The sequence below is a fragment of the Buteo buteo genome, chromosome 9 (assembly GCF_964188355.1).
Source record: "Buteo buteo chromosome 9, bButBut1.hap1.1, whole genome shotgun sequence".
Lineage (NCBI taxonomy): Eukaryota > Metazoa > Chordata > Aves > Accipitriformes > Accipitridae > Buteo > Buteo buteo.
Genome location: NC_134179.1, coordinates 22,095,131 through 22,112,931, shown reverse-complemented (window position 1 = coordinate 22,112,931; position 17,801 = coordinate 22,095,131). Strand labels below are relative to the sequence as shown.

The 17,801-nt window shown below is 36.7% G+C and overlaps 1 protein-coding gene across 9 annotated transcripts in view; it reads right to left on the bottom strand.

Annotated features, from left to right (window-relative positions):
• Positions 1-17,801, bottom strand: part of LAMA2 (laminin subunit alpha 2) — a 375,334-nt gene that overhangs the window by 71,169 nt on the left and 286,364 nt on the right. For all 9 annotated transcript variants that reach the window (XM_075035675.1, XM_075035668.1, XM_075035670.1 and 6 more), the window contains 6 exons: positions 16,000-16,111; positions 12,109-12,271; positions 8,151-8,361; positions 6,450-6,566; positions 5,133-5,296; positions 1,429-1,567 (listed from right to left, as the gene is read on the bottom strand). In XM_075035675.1, the coding sequence (XP_074891776.1) occupies positions 1,429-1,567; positions 5,133-5,296; positions 6,450-6,566; positions 8,151-8,361; positions 12,109-12,271; positions 16,000-16,111 (906 nt within the window). The remainder of the gene's footprint in view (positions 1-1,428; positions 1,568-5,132; positions 5,297-6,449; positions 6,567-8,150; positions 8,362-12,108; positions 12,272-15,999; positions 16,112-17,801) is intronic.

Sequence of the window (17,801 nt, the reverse complement as noted above, 5' to 3'; positions counted from 1 at the left end):
ATACTCTTTTGTAGCCATACTGTAATTGCTTGCTTTGTTTTTTGACTGCTCTAGGTGTCTTTTTTCCTATTCAATCCTTCAAACAGCTGCCTGCCTCACTCATTGCAAGTCATCAAAGGAGCAAAAGTAAGCTACCTGTATTAAATCGTAATGAGAAGAAAAAAAAATCCACAGCTCCTTATTTACTTCTGCAGCGTAATTAGGAGTGAAACAAATAGGTGAAACAAACAGCTATAGTTAGGTGAAACAAATAACTATTTACAGAGAACTAGCACATACTAATGCGTGAGGTGAAATTTTTCATCAAGAGAGAAATATAGTAATAAGTATTATTTGAAATAGAAGTTGACAATGTAAACAGCCAAAAAATATTAAAATTTTTGTGCATTGGCTAGCTCACTTTATCTCTCTCCTAAATACAGACCTTTACAGCATGTGATTGCTTCTGCTATTCTCATAATCCATTTGACTGAAGTAGCTCTCTGCAAGCTACCTTCATTCATGTACAAGTGCTGTAACTACAAGCTGCTTCTGTTCATCTATATGTTTCTGTATCAAATATAGGGCCTGGCAATTTCATGTTATACTGTCATTTCCTCCTGTTTCTCTGTGGCTGTGAAGTGCACGTCAGTTGCTCTCTGACCGACTTTGAAAAATTAGCCATTAACTCCTTTGATATTTGACATAAAAACCAATTCTGGTTACACTCAGAACATTTTCTGCTCACAGTATATGCATTAAGGAGCTGAGTTCCTCATTATGACTCAGGCTGGAGAGCTGGCTTTACCTTACAATCCTATTTTTAAAAGTTCTCTCTGTTTCCTCTGAAAATTGGCATGCAGTACCTCCCAGTGAGAATAAGATTTCTCTGTGAAAACCAGCAGAGGTCACAAAAGAAGCTGTATGGTTTCTATGAATAAAACTTCCTGCTCCCCTCCTACAATTCTTCATTTCTAGAATTCTGCCAGGTGCACACAGTTCATCCTATGTGCAGAGAAGTGCCTCTGAGCATCTTCATGGAACTAGAAGGTGAAGAGTTAATTAATGTATGGAGTTCTTTAGATGAGTGCAAAACATTTGTTAAATATAAACTAGCTTTACTGAGTATCAAACAACCTGCTCTGCTGACTCAAAGCTATTGGCTTGAGCCATAGACAGAGACTGAAAGGCAGAAGACAGAGGGAGAAAGAATAGTAAACAAAAAGGGACAGAAAAATAAGGAACAGGAGTTAGGAACAAATGGGGATGTAGTCTGAAGGTACATGTAGCTCTGACAGGGGCATAGCTTTCTGATCTCAACACAAGAAGCTATGGTGGCAGGGGTCTCTAAATAAAGTCATAAAATGGCAAAACATGGATCTGAGATAAGGTGTAGCACAGTTCCACAGAAAATCTAAGCCTTCTTCCCAATTTACTTATTTTTCTTACCGCTTGCATAGCTTCATTTGCAAGAGCCTTGGCTTCCTTGGCAACTTTTTCAGCTTCATCTGTGTAATCCTTGATGTTGGTATAAGCATTGAAAGCAAGTGTGGCATTGAAAGAGAGGTTTTTGGCTTCAGCAAGAATTCTGTTGGGATGGGAAAAGTAAACACACCATTAAACCTGCTATCAGAGCTCAACAGAATGTAGTATCCTACTTTTTCAAACCCAACAGCCTGTATTTCTAAGGCTATTTCTAAGGCATTTCTTTTGAGAGCAGTGCTATACTTGAGATTTCAGGAGTTCTGGCATCATGTGTTTAATGGAATTCACATTTTATCTGTACAGAAAGACATAAAAAACAATGTTCACTAAAAGAGGAACTTCTGTGAGATAAAAATTGATCAGACACTGAGAAAAGATAGTGCAGTGCTTAACATTACAATCCAGATAACATATATTCATAATGTGCGTTTATAGGTTGAGCGTTGAGCCAGGCAACTCAATGAATTTTGCACTGTATGAACATGGGGGATAATCACAGGCATGTCTTAAAGTAGACCCTCTGAACAACTAATTTCTTGGTCTGGCTGCCAAACACAGAAATGCCAGGTTTGGAGGAGATCTCACTGTCTAAAACAAATCCTAAATGTTAATATTGCTGACCAAAATGAAAAAAGTAAGCAATAATGCTTCATATTGAAAGGGATATTCCATTTACATGAAATACTCCTTTCTAATAACTATAATTAGATTAAAAGGTAATTATAAACAAATAATATTTCCTGGTGCAGGGACTGGAGCTCAGCTAACCCCCTTCCAGGGGAATTTCTAGCCAGCAGGCTGGAAAAATCACTTTTCTTGCACTCTCTCTGTATGATATATTCAAATATTTTCTACGAAGAAGTACTGCACCTACAGAATTAACTTGAAAATGTCTATCTCAGTATACATTATGCCTGATGCCTATGATGCTTTTCCTGAATAAAGTTGAAATGGGCTAAAATACCCACTTGAACTGGACAAGAATGGATTTGAACTTGGATTTTTGCCTCTCTGGGAAATGCTCTAGCTATCAAGGTATATGGCCATATAAGGGAGGCAGGGATTACTCCTGCTGGACTTGTTCCAGCTTGTATAAAATACTTAGTCATTGAGACAGTGTGTGTGTGGAAGAAAGAGAAATTAATTCTCTAACCTAGTAATTAAACTATTCTCTGGGGAACTGGGACAGCTGGGCTCCAATCCTCACTTCAATGAGTATTTAATGAATTCTACAAAATGCAACAGGAAGGACAAAGGGGACAGAATGTATACTCCCTGGACTCCACATGTAGTTAATAGAGGGAGAGAGATTCCCTTGAGGCTACTGCAGAAACAGCATGACTGAGCTGCCTCTGCATCACTCCTGGAAAAGTGTATCTCCTTCCTCAACTGCAGATGGAGCTCACTAGGCTATAGTAAGTTTTTGTGATGCTCTGTTAGAGAAATGCGCAGCCCAGAACAGCTATGTAGCTAGTAGCTCAAGTACTGCTTAGAAATATGGTTCAAGTCCCTTCTGGTTAGGAGGGAACTGAACTGAATTTGCCAATTACCAGTGACGTTTACTCATGAGCAGGCGATTAGCCGTAAGGGAGAAGCCTATACTAATATGTCCTTGTATACAGGAAAACGAACAATTTTTTTCTATGTTAAATTCATGAACTGTTCCATGTTCAAACTCTCAAGAGAACATCCTCACCATCGATCAATATACTATTTGAAGCCTTAGGGGGTGATTGGACAGAAATGGCTCTCCCTCAATTTCTCCTGTAGATGAAATGGTATTTTTCAGCAAACTTAGTATTAACTGACAGACACGCAAGTGCCAGTTGCAAAGATAGATATATTTTTGAGTTCTTAAGACAGATAGAGACTGCATATTCCTGTAAAGTATGACTGTTTAACATCAGTGCATGAAGTAAACAGCTTTATCCTGATGCAGGTTTACATAGAACCTTGGTATTTATTTGTCCTTTGAAATTATGTATCTATTTGACCACATTAGAAATTTTAATTTTGAACAATTTGCTTTTAGATGTAATTTTTAACGTCCTTGTTTCTGTATTTTTTATTGTATATCTTGAGAAACTGAGGTTGATGTCTGGATCAGATAGAAGTATACATGGTACAGTTATACCACAATGAATGCAACTTTAAACACTACCCTAAGCTCTTTATGGCCAAGCTGTCCATCTGTGATAAGACAGAACCACGTGCATGCACCCACAAAAAAGTCTATTTAGCATAGTTAAAAACCTCTATCTCAAAATATTTCTTGCCAACATTTCATTAAGCAGGCAAAATATTCTTTTCTATCTACATTTTCTCTACTTCTTAGTTCCCCCATGCCAACTTTCCATGTTCCAGTACTGTGGTTGGATATGACACTAGTCACCTACTTTAGGCCCGGAGGTGCACCACAAAACTGATGTGTCCTAATCAGACAGTGCACATACCATTTACAAAAGCCACGTTTTTCTAGAAAGAGTACCCTTCAAATCCTTCTTACTCAAGAAACCACAGCTATCATTATTTTATGTACTCCTCAAAACATAAGACTGAATATCTAGAGTAGTGTGACTACACTGCATACAAAGCCAGTAATTTTACAAGTATCAGACACTTTATCAGAGATAATTCTGTGCCTTTCCCTCAAAATTACAGATGCTGGCAAGAAAAATGTGTTAAGCGTCTGCTCACAAGTCTTTGGGATATTACAGTCCTCAGGTAGATCTAAAAGATGTAAGCCGCAAAAAAGGAGCATATTGTTGATGTTAAAAAAAACCCCAACTCTTTTTTATTCATGCAGTGCTTTTGAGAAAATAAAACTCTGAAGCTATGCTGGGGACATGTCCAAGAGGTAGAATATCCATGATCTATTTCTGAGTATTACTGTTGCAAATTACAATTACTATTTATAGCTTGCTTTCTTAAATGCAAAAAATACAATAAAACAAAAGACACCCTCTCTCTTCACCCCCAACAAACACCAAACAAAACAAAAAAACCACAACCCTTACCTTCTATTCTTTCCAGGAAACTGTATTCATGGTGAGTTATAAAGTACCATTCTTCTGAAAGGGCTGTGGTCATATAAACCAAGGACATTGCAATTCTCACTTATATTTAGAAATGTGATAGTGGTAAAGAGAAACTGAAGTTTCTGTAATTAGGTTTAAGCATTTTGGCCCATGATGCCTATTTGTTTTGGGAGAGTGTTTTAAAACCACTAGAAGGATTACTGTCCGTGGAGGGATTTCTGACAGTAAACAAATGAGCACCATGATAAGGGTCTCCTAGCAAAATGGTCATCTTAAAAATAAAAATAGTGTTTGTTTTTAACAAATGTTTATGAAAATACATAGTGGGCTCTGTGAGACATCAACATAGCAGTAAGCATATGTTAAGTCAAAGTGCGTTATAAGTGCATCTGAGGGCACTGTTCACAGTTAATGCAGCCTATAAGCACCACAAGATGTATGAAAGGATTTACAAGAGATACCCACACAAATTAACCAACTGGATAGTTGTATGCTCATATAGAACACTGGTTATTTGTATACTCCCAGTGACAGGTGTCAAAGTCTAAGAAGAATGCCATTCAACTTCTGTCAAGCAATTTTACAAACTTGCTTCATGATTTTATCATTACCAGTGAATGGCTGCCTTACCCATCCAGTATTGCAGATGATTCATTCAGCTGGGCTGCGTGGTTCTCAGCTTGCAACACCTTTTCTGGAAGCATCCTGTCATGAATTTCTTGTGATAAGTCATCTATTTTATCCTTCAGCTGATCTGACATTGGCTGTATCTTATCTGCAACACCTTCTACATACTGAAAATGACAAATGAAAGGCCTTTAAGCAGCTGAATACAAGCACTCTGTAGCCCTTTACATATACATATAGATATATTTTCCTTGTGAGATATTATTTCTTAACTTACCCATGCATTAAGACTTCAAGGAACTAATATGGAAAGAATAAAGGAATGGTTGGACTGGAGAGCAGACAGGAGACAAAACAATATTCCAGAAGCTGCTTGCCTCTCTTGAGCTTAGTAGAAGTTTTTATTTTACAATTAAGGAACTGCACAGTTTAAAAGCTAATAAACTCTAATTTGGATTTCTTTCCTAAATGCAGATGCACACATAGTTATACTAAACTGTTATGCTCCACAATAACAACTAATCAATGACAGAAGCTTCATGTTTCATGACCCTTTGAGTGACTCCAATGTATTTTTGTTTATTAAAGTATCTTAGCAAGAACCATACTTTTTGAAGACCTGCCATTCCTGTTCCAACAAACTGTCTCAAAGTGTTTCCTTTCCCATTTCTCCAAAAGGCATTTTTCCATTCATTATTCATTATAACAATTTTCAATGCAAGATAGAAATATTTCCAGAACAAATGGTATTTCCAGGTTTGGGTTTTTTTTTCGTAGCTAAGGCACTGATCTCAAACTCTGTTGATAAAACTTTTAAGGCAGAATTTTCAAAAACATTATGTAAAATGAGAGTGCAATCCTCTCCTCTCCTTAATCTATCTAGACCTAAAATTGTTGCCACAGGCAACAAATTATTTTTGAAGTTTCCTTCTGATATGCACACACAGTTTTTTGCAGATAAATTTACATCTAGATCACAGAGTCACCGTGAGATTGTGAATGGGTCTGCTGCATCTACAATTCTAAAGCTAAAGTCAGTACTGCAATCAGAATACCGTATTTATAAGGCAGAGTCCATGAAAAATTATGAGCTAGCTCTTTATGTAATCCAATGAATCACTTAAATCTCAAAGTTAATCATTTTAATATACCAGATAAGCTTTTCCGCCATACAGCAATGGAAAAATGATTTCTTCCAATTCAAATATTCCAACATCGATAAATAAAAAGAAAAATCAGGTGTTACTTTAATTATCTACTTTGCTTCCATAATGATGTTTCACTGTACTAATTCTCAGATAAGGATGATAAAACACTCACCTCTACAGCTAAGCTGATTTCATTTGCAAGTTTGTTGGCTTCATTAAGGACATCTTTCCCTTCCTGCAGGCTCTTTTCAACATCTTGTCTGCCATCTTCTACAGCTTGCTTCTTCTTCTATAGGATGTGTTTACACAAAGAAAAATATGAGTTGTTTACTAGAATGGGGATGCCAGTTCAAATACCAGCATCCCTATACAAGACTGCTTTTTGCCACCATGCCACAATGCCACTTCTGGAATTCTCTGAGCTTTCAGAGCAAAGACAGTGACAACAACAAAGCACATATAATGTAAGGTATCTTCTTCTTCTCTTCCTGTCCCCAGCTTTGTATCCCCCTCCCACACAGTACATTTTTTGTTGCTCTATAACAGAGGTAACTGACTATTGCAAAATGAATCAGAAAGAAGTTAGAAATCATAATCTTTACCCAGCTGTGCAAGTTCCTCATTTTGGCAACTACCTTCTCTGGCTATGAAGGCAAAATTTATCAAAATATTCTGCTGCTTTCCTATTTACGGCCACTGGTATTTCACTACCTACTGAATGTAAAATAAAGATGACAGTTTGGAGCAACCTTAGGATTCTTGATTTTCCAACTAGTAAAAATACTGCATATTGTGTAGTAAGGATGGTCTTCTGAATAAGGAACTGGCAATTTCCTGTGCAAGATCCATTAGTCACAGATCACAAATTAGTTTGACAGGAGACCCTGACATTCTAGTGTTAAGAGTGCTGTGATGGCTTATTGGTCAAAACAGGGTCAAAATAAAGCAAAAAACTCCTCAAAACAACCAGGTGAGCAGGACTGCTGGAAAGGATGCCTTCAGGCACTCTGATATTGTGATGCAGAGAATATTTTAAAAACTGACATAGCAGGTAATTTCTCCAACCTTTATCCACCCACCTTTGGGAAGAAAATGCACAGAACAGAGAACACCTAACTTCTTTACAGCACTGTATTTCCCTAATTCAATCAAGCCCACAAATCTCTGCTGAGAACTGAGGTCTCGGAACTCTAACCTCACCACTGCACATGAGGTGAAAGCTCATCTAGATACAAACAGAGTTGAAACATTTATCTTCATTAGGTTGACTCTGCTCTTTATGTCTTGGTTAAATGCTTGTTAATGTACACTATAATATGCTCTTTAAGTCTCTGCAATTTAAATTAAATCACAAGCAGACCCCTCTGCTATGAGGGAGATAATTCATAACAGCTACTAACTACAGAGGATAGAGTTTGATTTATTACTCTGTAATATCCACATACCCCCTTCAGTCTTCTTCCCAGGGGCTGGAGAGGGAGATGAAAGTGTAAGTTTTCTAGGAGCAAATATATGACAGCACAGATTTTAAGTGAACTCCTATTTAAATCTTGAGCACAGGATTTGAATTTTACATGACTATTTATACTGGGATGAATTTAATCTCCCCCAGATTAATAAATCCAATGCACCCTCCACTCAGTGTTTAAAAGCAGATGATATTATTTTGATAAAGCTGCAGAGTAATTCTACTTTTAAACACCAATGCATTTCCTCATTCTAAGGAACTTGTTTCCTTTTAATTACATCAGATATAGTTATATTTTAATAATATTTTTGTTTGCTTTTATTTTTGTTTCAAGATTTAATCATGCAAAGTTTCAAACTTTGATCAGACTCCAAGTAATCAAGGATACAACTTGTCAGCACTCACCTCTACCATGGTCATATTTTTTTGGTTGACTGCAGATAAACGATCAGCCTCCCTGATTTTACTTGTAGCTTCTCTTAACAGGTCTCGAGCATCATCAACTTTGGTGTGGTACTTTGCTAGCTTGTCCCGGACCTCATTTTTGAGATCCTCATTTTTCTCACTGGGCTCACCAAATAATTTCTTCACCTTGTCCAAAAGATCTTCTGCATTCCTGCAACACATCATCACCCATGAAGGCACTGAGTTCATATTCCCTACACCAAATAATTTGAATATCCTTAATAACATGCAAATGAAATAGACTTCTAAATTTAATCTTAAAGTAAGTTTCAAGAGAACACATGCTTAATAAAGTGAAATGACAGTTGTTCTTAAGCCTTTTCTTAAAGAGGTTTTTAAATGCCACTAAGGTTCTACTTATGAAGTAGAAAATATTCAAATATTCTCCACTGAAGACCGTTTTGTCTTTTTTTTTTTTTGTAAGTTGCCATTGAGATCTGACTAGTAAAGTGAAGTTTTCTGAAACATTTCAACTTGTCAGAAAGATTTCCTTCATCCACATTAATGTGACACAAAGTGGTTTCCTACCTTGAACTGAGGGGGATATGTAGATATGCCTGAATTCAAGCTGTCTTGGAGCAGACAAACTGCTTTAGACAGTCAAAAATCATAAATACTTTCCTGTGAAATAAACAACCGCCAGGATCCTTGGATTTATGACTTCCAGTAGCCAAAGAATTTTGTTTATCTAAAATAAATTCTGGGATATTTTTAATGGACTTCGGTTACACAGAAATAGAAAGTTCACAAGTGCCTGCTTTTGGCAGGGGATGTAATATTTCTTGATCATCAGAGAGTTGCTGCACCCAGTTTTAAAGGACTGGAGTACTGGAGTCTTTATACCCTGTCATTTGCCTGCCTCATGATACCAGGCCATTGAATCAGTTTAATGTAATGCAACACCACTGTGTTAATGCAATGATACAACAAGAACAGGGGGGAAAAAAAAAAAAAAAAAAAAAAAAAAAAGAGAGAGAGAGAGAGAAAAAGAGGCACTTCCCAAATGGTGCTTTAGTGGTAAAGAAAAATCCTAAGTAAACAGGAATCTGTAGGATAGATAATACCCACAGAAGAAATCTATCACACTTGCACGTAGAATAGATTAAGTTTTTCTTCCTGTCTCATTATGGCAAAGTGTCTGAAGAAGCTGTGAGGAAAACAAGAGCTGTATTTTCTGAAAAACACTGCAGTTTGGCCTGCCTATAGTCAGTTCCACTACAAACCTTCTAAAAATAAACACATAAATAAATGCACACACACAAAAAATATCTGAGAGGTGGAAAATATATGCTGCCACTGGGCATAATTTAGATGAAGGATCTGAACTGGAGCCAAGGAAAGCCAAATTGTTACCTTAGCTTTGGGATTTTCTGACATGGATATTTCTTTTTTCCCCCATCTGCCCTGCCTTTGGTTTTGATGAACAAAATTGTTCATGTTGTAAATTTGCAACTTCTGAGGACAAAATATTTAATCAAAAATTAAATCCCAGTATTGACATCCTGTCACAGAAGAAGCATCCAAATGAATTCAGAATTTCTCCCATACCTTCTCCACTGTTCTTTTTACAAGCAGCTACTGTCTTACACTTCTGGCAAATTTTTACACCCTTATGAGTCTGCAGTACTGGAGGAACAGTACAAGACAGATGGATTTCCTTTTTATGCCCTTGCATCATAGCGCAGTCCAAACTACCTATCTGTCCAGTAGTCTACCTCAAAACTCCTCACTGGTGCTCTAAAGATGATACTTCTGTATTGACCTGTTATGCATTTTTCCCTCTGCTCTTTCTAATGAAGTACAAGGCAAAAGATCTGCTCCATGTAATCCCTTGCTTTATGTATCAGAATTTCTGTGTGGCTGGACTGCACCACATTTCTGGAAATACTATCTTGTACATTTAGGCTGTGCTACTTTCACTGGATAAAAGAACAAAACTATACAAAATGCTTGAAGTGTTAGAAGAAACAATCACAGGTCTGGCCTAACAGCTGGAATGCTGCATGGTCTGGATCCTCAAAATGAGTACAAGGGAGCAAAAGAAAGATTAGAAACTGATAAGAAAATTATTAAAAAGCCCCTCAAGGGTACATATATATGAGAGTCTAAATATGTTAGAATTATCCTATCAGGAGAAGAAATGAGGACTATAACATCATGTGCAGCATGGATAAGGTGACCAACTGTCCAATGTTTCTCCAAATGCAAAAATGAATATTAGGATGCAATGTCAAAATACAGGAGGCATCTCTTCAAACACTGTGTGGCTGAGTTATGCAATTCATTCTTACAGGAAACTGGATGATAGCAGTTCACAGTGGCTCAAAAGCCATCAGACAAATTTATGGAAGAAGTCACACAAAAATAAAGCTATTTAGCACACTAAATAGAAAGATAGAATTCTGGCTCACAGCATCCCTTCATAGCAACTTGGTGGCATCTGAGAAAATGTGTAGGAATCTTATAAAATATTGAAAGATTTATTTCATAAGTATGAAAATCAGGGCAGTTTAGGGCAGAAACTGGTGTATATTTAGAGAGAAATTATTGACTAATGTGCCATTTCAGTACACTAAGACAATTAGATTACAAACTTGATTTGAAAAGTTTGAAGGAAAATAAATGAGGGAAAAAGCTGCACATATAAGAGCATGATTTCATGCTAGTCTGACAGTTTCATGTTGGCTGTAGCATCTGAGGACTAAGAACACCTTGTTTGAAAGGCCTCCCTCCAGTTTGTCCTAAAATTACAGGCAGCACTTTCAAAGGTTTGGATAAATTTTTCTCATCCCTACTTTTTCCTGGTTTCTTTCTATGTGTGAGTGGAGAAGGGATAGAAGAGGATCAATAGAATCAAAAGAAAAAGCAATAAAACATTGCTGAAAAATATGTTTGCAACATATCCTTTTTCAAGAGAACAGAAAGTTAGAATCATCAGAATTATGGGAAGAAATACTGTACTGGTAGGATTTTCAGAAGATGATTTGATTTATAAAGTGTAAGATAGGCAGTGCAAATGTGATTCTATATTGCTTGGAAATCTTAGCTAATCTTGTATTCTATTTACATCTCCTTACACTATGCACGCACCTGACAACTGATGTTTTCAGGCCTCTATCCCAGAGAGTGTTCTGAGCCATAACAACTTCAATGGACCACGTAGCTGCTCAGCTGGATTACCTGCTAGGTGTTTGCTCTCAGGAAGTGCTAAGCAAAGCCTAGCTCTAAAAATATGCCTAGTCTGACTGATACAGAAGTAACAGAATACCAGATTTTACCTTCAAGCCAAGTATTTTTCTGGGCTAGGTAAGTATTCAGCATTTTGCAAAATGTTTTATAAAGAGCTGCCAATATAATTATATATATATATATATACAGCTTTTATTTTTACAGATAACTAAATAACCAAACGCTGGGCTTCTGAACTGTGCCACAGAGCTGGAATATTCTGATCTACGCTATTCTATATATGGCAAAATACATCCTTTTGAAAGGCTATGCCACTGGACAAACTTTGCAGGCAGATAATGTTTTTATTAGACCAATTAGTTTTCCAGAAAAAAGCTCAAGCTTCTAGACAAGCTTTTTGGTACAAAAGCCATTCATCAGGTCTGAAGCAGAAGCTAAAAACAAACTGAGAAAAATGGCTTAGAATTTGATTAGAAATGTTGCTGGTACCTGTGGAGCAGAGAAATAATTTCCTCGAATTGCTTTCCACATATGTAAGCATTTCCAAAAATGCAAATGCTACATTAACAGATATGAGGCATTAGACTTTGCTTTCCTTCACATTTCTGTAAGCCCCAGCTTGAAAACTTGGTTGGAAAAGATGACAATCACATTTACAAGAGTCATACATTATCACCGGGAGGTTGAAGACTGAGGTGTCTCTACTTACTTTAACTCATCTTGAGCTATTCTTTCTTGCATATTCAGCTCTCTACTTCTCAGCTCTGCAATCATTCTGTCAGCTTCACTCTGCAGTTCTGGAATACTCTTCTCCAAGGTCTCATCTTGGGTTCTGAGTGTCTTGTTCAGTTTTATAGCATCTTCGTTTGCAGCTGCAGGGGGGCAAAAATATTTATGTAAGGAGTTAGTAAATAAAAACAATAGAGAGGCTTGAAGCATCTGCCCATCATCTCTATCAGCAAGTGGAATGCAACTTGCACTGGTTACTCCTGCTGTGAAATATAAAGGATGGTTAATCCAATGTTCAGTAACAAATAAGAAAATGTTAAATGTTTCATCAAACCTTTCATTATAGCTCACTTTTAAGCACAATAATTAAAGTGAAGAAGTCTTTATATCAGTATAAGAAATATATTGCTCCCCTCCTCCTCCCCCTGCAAGAAAGAATTTGCACTGAACCTTTGAAACAGTGGAAGATAATCTGGTATATTGCTCATAGAATTAAGGAGCAGGCAGTACAAGCAATGAAAATTAGATTTAAATTACTTTTGGAGAACTTCAAAATATGTCATTTTTAGCATTCAGACTTAACAGTGCTAGGAAGAATAAATGATTGGGAAATTTCAGAAAAAGGAGAGAGGAGTGAAACACACCCACAAATGTCTAAACCTGCCCATGTGTTTAGAAGCAGATATCCAGAAATGGAAAAGGGTATGAAGGTTGGAATATATGATGGTACACTGTAAATATATTATGTTTCTGGAATAGCTAAATTATTGCTAACTGATAAAGCTGTCCACATGGTATCATAGCTGAATTACTGCTAACTGATAAAGCTGTACACATGGTATCATATTCAAGGACTGACTGAATTCTTTCTGCCATAGTACACCACAACATTTAGAATATACACTTTCAGAAGCAACTAGGTAATTTACAACAATCAGTTCCATCTTCAATTTTAAAAAGTACTGCTGCCTTTTCATAGGCACAGGCTCTCAAGTAACTGATTTCTCCAAATAGCACAGTTCCTGGTCACATAGGTACTTCTAAATATTTTAAATTAAAATCTGTCTTCCAAAATTCAAATAAATTACTGTTTAATCTATACATTGTATAGGTTTAAAGCAAATTATGAAGAAAATTCTAATCCAATGATGTCTTTGATTTGCTGATAAGAACTGAGATTTGGATCTTTAATCAAGAGTGGTTATGCGTGGGGTGTGAGGCCTGGAAAAAGACTACACTTTGCTTAAATGGATCATGAATCACTTCTGTGCATTATGTTATGTATCATTACCAATTTACCTCAGGCCATGAATGGGAATATATTAATTTTTAAAAAAATCTGGAATGAATAAATAAATAATAATTTAACCTCCCTGAATATTTACCTTAAAAGAGAAAATGGATATGTTATCTCAGCTTTTATTAGGTTCAGGAAAATTTATACCTAGCTTTATCTTTCTCCTCCATCTTCTTCTTCTCATAACAATGTTTACTTTCTAGTCTTAGTATACTGCAAACTATCAGAGTCCAGTGGTGGTGAAAGATTTGGATGCACTGACATAGATGAACACAAGGAAGGGCAAAGCTGGGGAAATTCCATAGTTAAGAGGGAAAACTAGTTACAGGTACTCAGAGTTCAGAAAGTCAGCAATCAGTTCAGCAGAAATGGATCAGTGGTCAGAGTATGGTCATTGGAACAAATCACTGAAAACTTCTCACTTGTAAGAAGGAGTTTTTACGGTTTGAAGAATTCCTTGATCCTCTGGTGTTTAGAAAGGCATCAGTCAGATCTACAATCATGTAGCAAATCCAGTTGAGTATTTTCATTAATGATTCTGGGAAAAAACCAAACCCAGCCCAAAACCCCAAAGTCTACTGATAATATATGCTCATGAGGAAAAGTTGTAAGACAGTCTTAGTAGAGAAGGATTGGAATGCTATGCAGAAAGAACTGGGTGACCTTCAAAACTGAAGTAATCAAACTGGAATGAGATTTCAATAGTAGAAAATATAAGGTTGTGAACTAAATAACAACAGAAATTTCAGCTGTAAACTGGCTTCGCCAGTTAGATACAAGGTATGACTGAGAAGAACGTAGTTATATTATGAATCTCCAATGGCACCCAGCTGTGAAAAAAAGGAAATGCTATCCCAGAATGTATTAGGAGAGCTGACATAGGCAGGTTTTAGTGCTACTGAAGTGCAAGTCACTGAAGCAACCTCATTTCAATGCTTGTTACCTATGCTCTGGAAAGATGAACCTAATTTTTAACAGAGGAAGGGAAATTATATGAAAGTGAGCCAGGACATTTGGGAGACTATGCTTTAAGGTGTTTTAGTCTAGGAAAAAAGGGGCTGAAGGGGAATACGATTCCTCTCTGTGAACATAGTTGGGGGTGGGGGAAGGAGGAGAAGCACTTGGGAGAGGAAAAAAACCTATTTGAACTGAAGAACAAGGTTGGCAAAAGAATACATGACGATAAACCACACATGAATATTTTTAGCTAGAAATGAGAAGGTTTGTAGTAATTAAGAGTTCTGAAACTGCCTCCTATTCAGATTGTATTTGTGGAAACTACTTTGAAGATGAGGGTTAGAAAGTTTATGATAGCAGGGGAGTGGAGGCAGCTACCCAGGAGGTATCTTTCAGTCCTGTGCTCCCGTATTTCATCTATTCTTAAAACATTAACTTGGCTACTAGGCAAACACATTGATTTTAGAGTCTTTGTCAACTTCTAAGATACCGCATAAATTTATTTCACCCCGTTAATGTCTTCTAACTCTGTACTTCCTATTGCCAAACCTGCTTGAGGAAACCTTTGCTTGGGTTACAAACACTGGGCATAAACTTTGTGGAGCAAAAAATTGGTTTAGCCCTTGTCATCCCAAATTCATCTTGAAATATGAGGAAGCTGGTCTTTCATTTAAAGAAATTCTTGAAAATTTGCTGTCTTTTTCTTGTTGCTTTTCCCACATTTATTTCATGCCAAAGTTGCACATCCTAAAGATAACCTAAACTGCTGTTCATTTCAGCTACAGGGCATGTACAGGGATGTGTTACATGAAAGGCAATATAAAATGTATTTTATAGCACTTGGACAAAAGTGGAGGCTTTCCCTTTCAATGAAATGGGCCTTCAGAAGCATAACTACTGAAATCAGTACTATAGTGGGAGTTTTGAGTAAGAAAGAACAGATCACTATTTTTCAAGTAAAAAACCTGCCTGTGATTGCCAATCGTTTTCATATTTTTCAGCCATTATCTCATTTAACAGCTTCATGCAATATATAGGTCTTGCTTCTCAAAGCCATCTACAATAATTTTGCTCATAAGTCTTTACTGCATTGTAAGTGCAGTGAATCAGCTTGTGGAAGAAAGCGTTGGCTCCATGCCACTACTTAGGTAGGGTTAGGAGTCACTTGCAAATTCCAAGCAGCAGATGTTCATTAACAGCAAGTAGTAATGTATTTTTTAAGTAATTTGGGGGAATTAAGATGAAGTGTTAATGTACCAAGTGCTAAAATTACATCAAGCTTTTTTATCATTACATGTTTTTAACTGCTTTGAAAATAAAGAAAAGCTAAGCCCTGTTAGTTACTTCATCATAATAGTTTTTCTTCAAATATCTGCAAAAATCCTGAAGGAACATACTCAATATTCTGCTAGTCTTTGTTCATACACTGTTTAAATAAACTGCATCTGTAGATTGGAAAAAGTCTGCAGATAGTTAACTGTAGTTTCTTCACTCAACATTTAAAGCACATGACATTTCTCAGTGAATAAACTCTTCTTCATTGTCTCTCAGACCCTCTTCCCCACCATCCTTCAGTTTTCTTGAGGAACAACTGGCATATTTTTCTTTTTCCAATACCTTCAGCAGCTTGGAGAATGCCTTTGACGAACTGTCCAAGAGATTTCGCTCTGTCATTAGTCCTCTCAGCATCCTGCCTGGTTTGCTCACCATCTGCTGTCACCTTGGTAGCCTAGTGATTCAAATTCAGGAAAAGTATAATTAATAAACAGGACAAGGCTGCACTATGCGATATTCCTACTGGATGAATCTATGTACAAAACTTTCCTCAGGCAAAAGGCAATCAATGAATTATTGATCAGATGCATGGGAAATGACATGCTCTGTTCAAGTACACAGTTAAATTTTATTACCTTTAAATGAAAATTGGAAGGCTTTATTTTAGGTTCTTAGAAACACTAGTTGTGTGCAACAGTACACAAAGGGAGACAGGATGAAATTATTCACTGAATTTGCTTAAAGAAATGTTGTTTGGAACCTTTTAATAGATTCTTCAGGGAATACTTTCCATAGTTTCACAATTGTGCACTTTTCGATTGACAACGTGCAGCAGATACCATGACCTCTTTGCTTCCTCCCCAGAGGTGTTCTCAAAGAGACAGATCATGCCAACAAGCAAGAAGAATTTTAAATCAATACATTAATTAAACCAAGAAGGAGAGAAAAAAAAAAAGTTGTTTTTTTCAGCTCTAATGCTTGATGTTGTTTGTTTATAACATATTGGGGTGCCCAGTAAAATTTTAGCTTTGTGTAACTAAATGATTTATAATTTTATTGAATCACAGCAGCAGCGGCAGGATGAATACAGATGTCTGCTGCAGACCTGAAAAATATGCTGAGGAAAGGAATCATCTTAAGACATTCTACTTAGCTCTCAAGGTCCTATTTACAAAATGGACTCATTTTTATTACAAAGAAGGTGACCATTTCAAGGAACAAAGCTTGTCAAACTGTACTGTAAAGCAAAAAAACCCCAGTTTTTTCTTTGGGGATTGCATTCCCAAGAAATGTCTCGAAGCAGGGCATTATGATCTTTCCAGTCACTGGGGAATGGCTAGAAGATCAATAATTCAAAATGAGATTAGGTCTTCCATGACTTAAGCTGTACAAACTGTTTTCTCAGTTACAACCCCCCCCCCCCCCCCATTTCAATAATAGTCAAAGAGAAATAGTATCACTTTAACACATTTATTTTTGCCTGATTAGCTTCTAGATGGAAGCCCTCAAGATACATCAGGACAGCTGAGCTTCTGAAATGAAATCCCTGGCATTATCATAACACTTGCAGTTTTGGTCTACTTCAGAGTAGTTACTCTGGAAGTAATTTATATGAAAATGGTTTAGGTAAATAGGATTATACAAGAAGAATTAAGAACCCATAGTGACAGGGGGGAGTTTGTTCTATTTCATCCCTGCACCAGCAGAAGAACACGGCTTTTTACATTTATACAGCTTTAATCACGCTATTGGTTACTTCCTCTAAGATTTACAAAACCCCTTTACCTGCCTGGATACAGAACTGAAATATTGTCACAGTGAGCTCTAAGAGACAATTGGGATAGGAAAAAGGCAAAAATACAGAATGGTCTTGATGGACCACTACTCTAACCCAGCTTGGCATTTCTGAAGGCATTTCATTCTTTATGTAATTGAGAACTACCTTATTATTTATCGTCAAATCCTCTGCAATCAGCCTTTTATTCTTCAGGTTTTATTTGCTTGGAATTTTCACATTCACTTTTATTATATTCTATAATATTTCTAAGCCTTTTACTACAAATGGTGTTTTATAACTTACATATACTTTTCTTAGTTTTGATTACTTTTTCCACATTCATGTTAATTCCAACTGGGCACTTTAA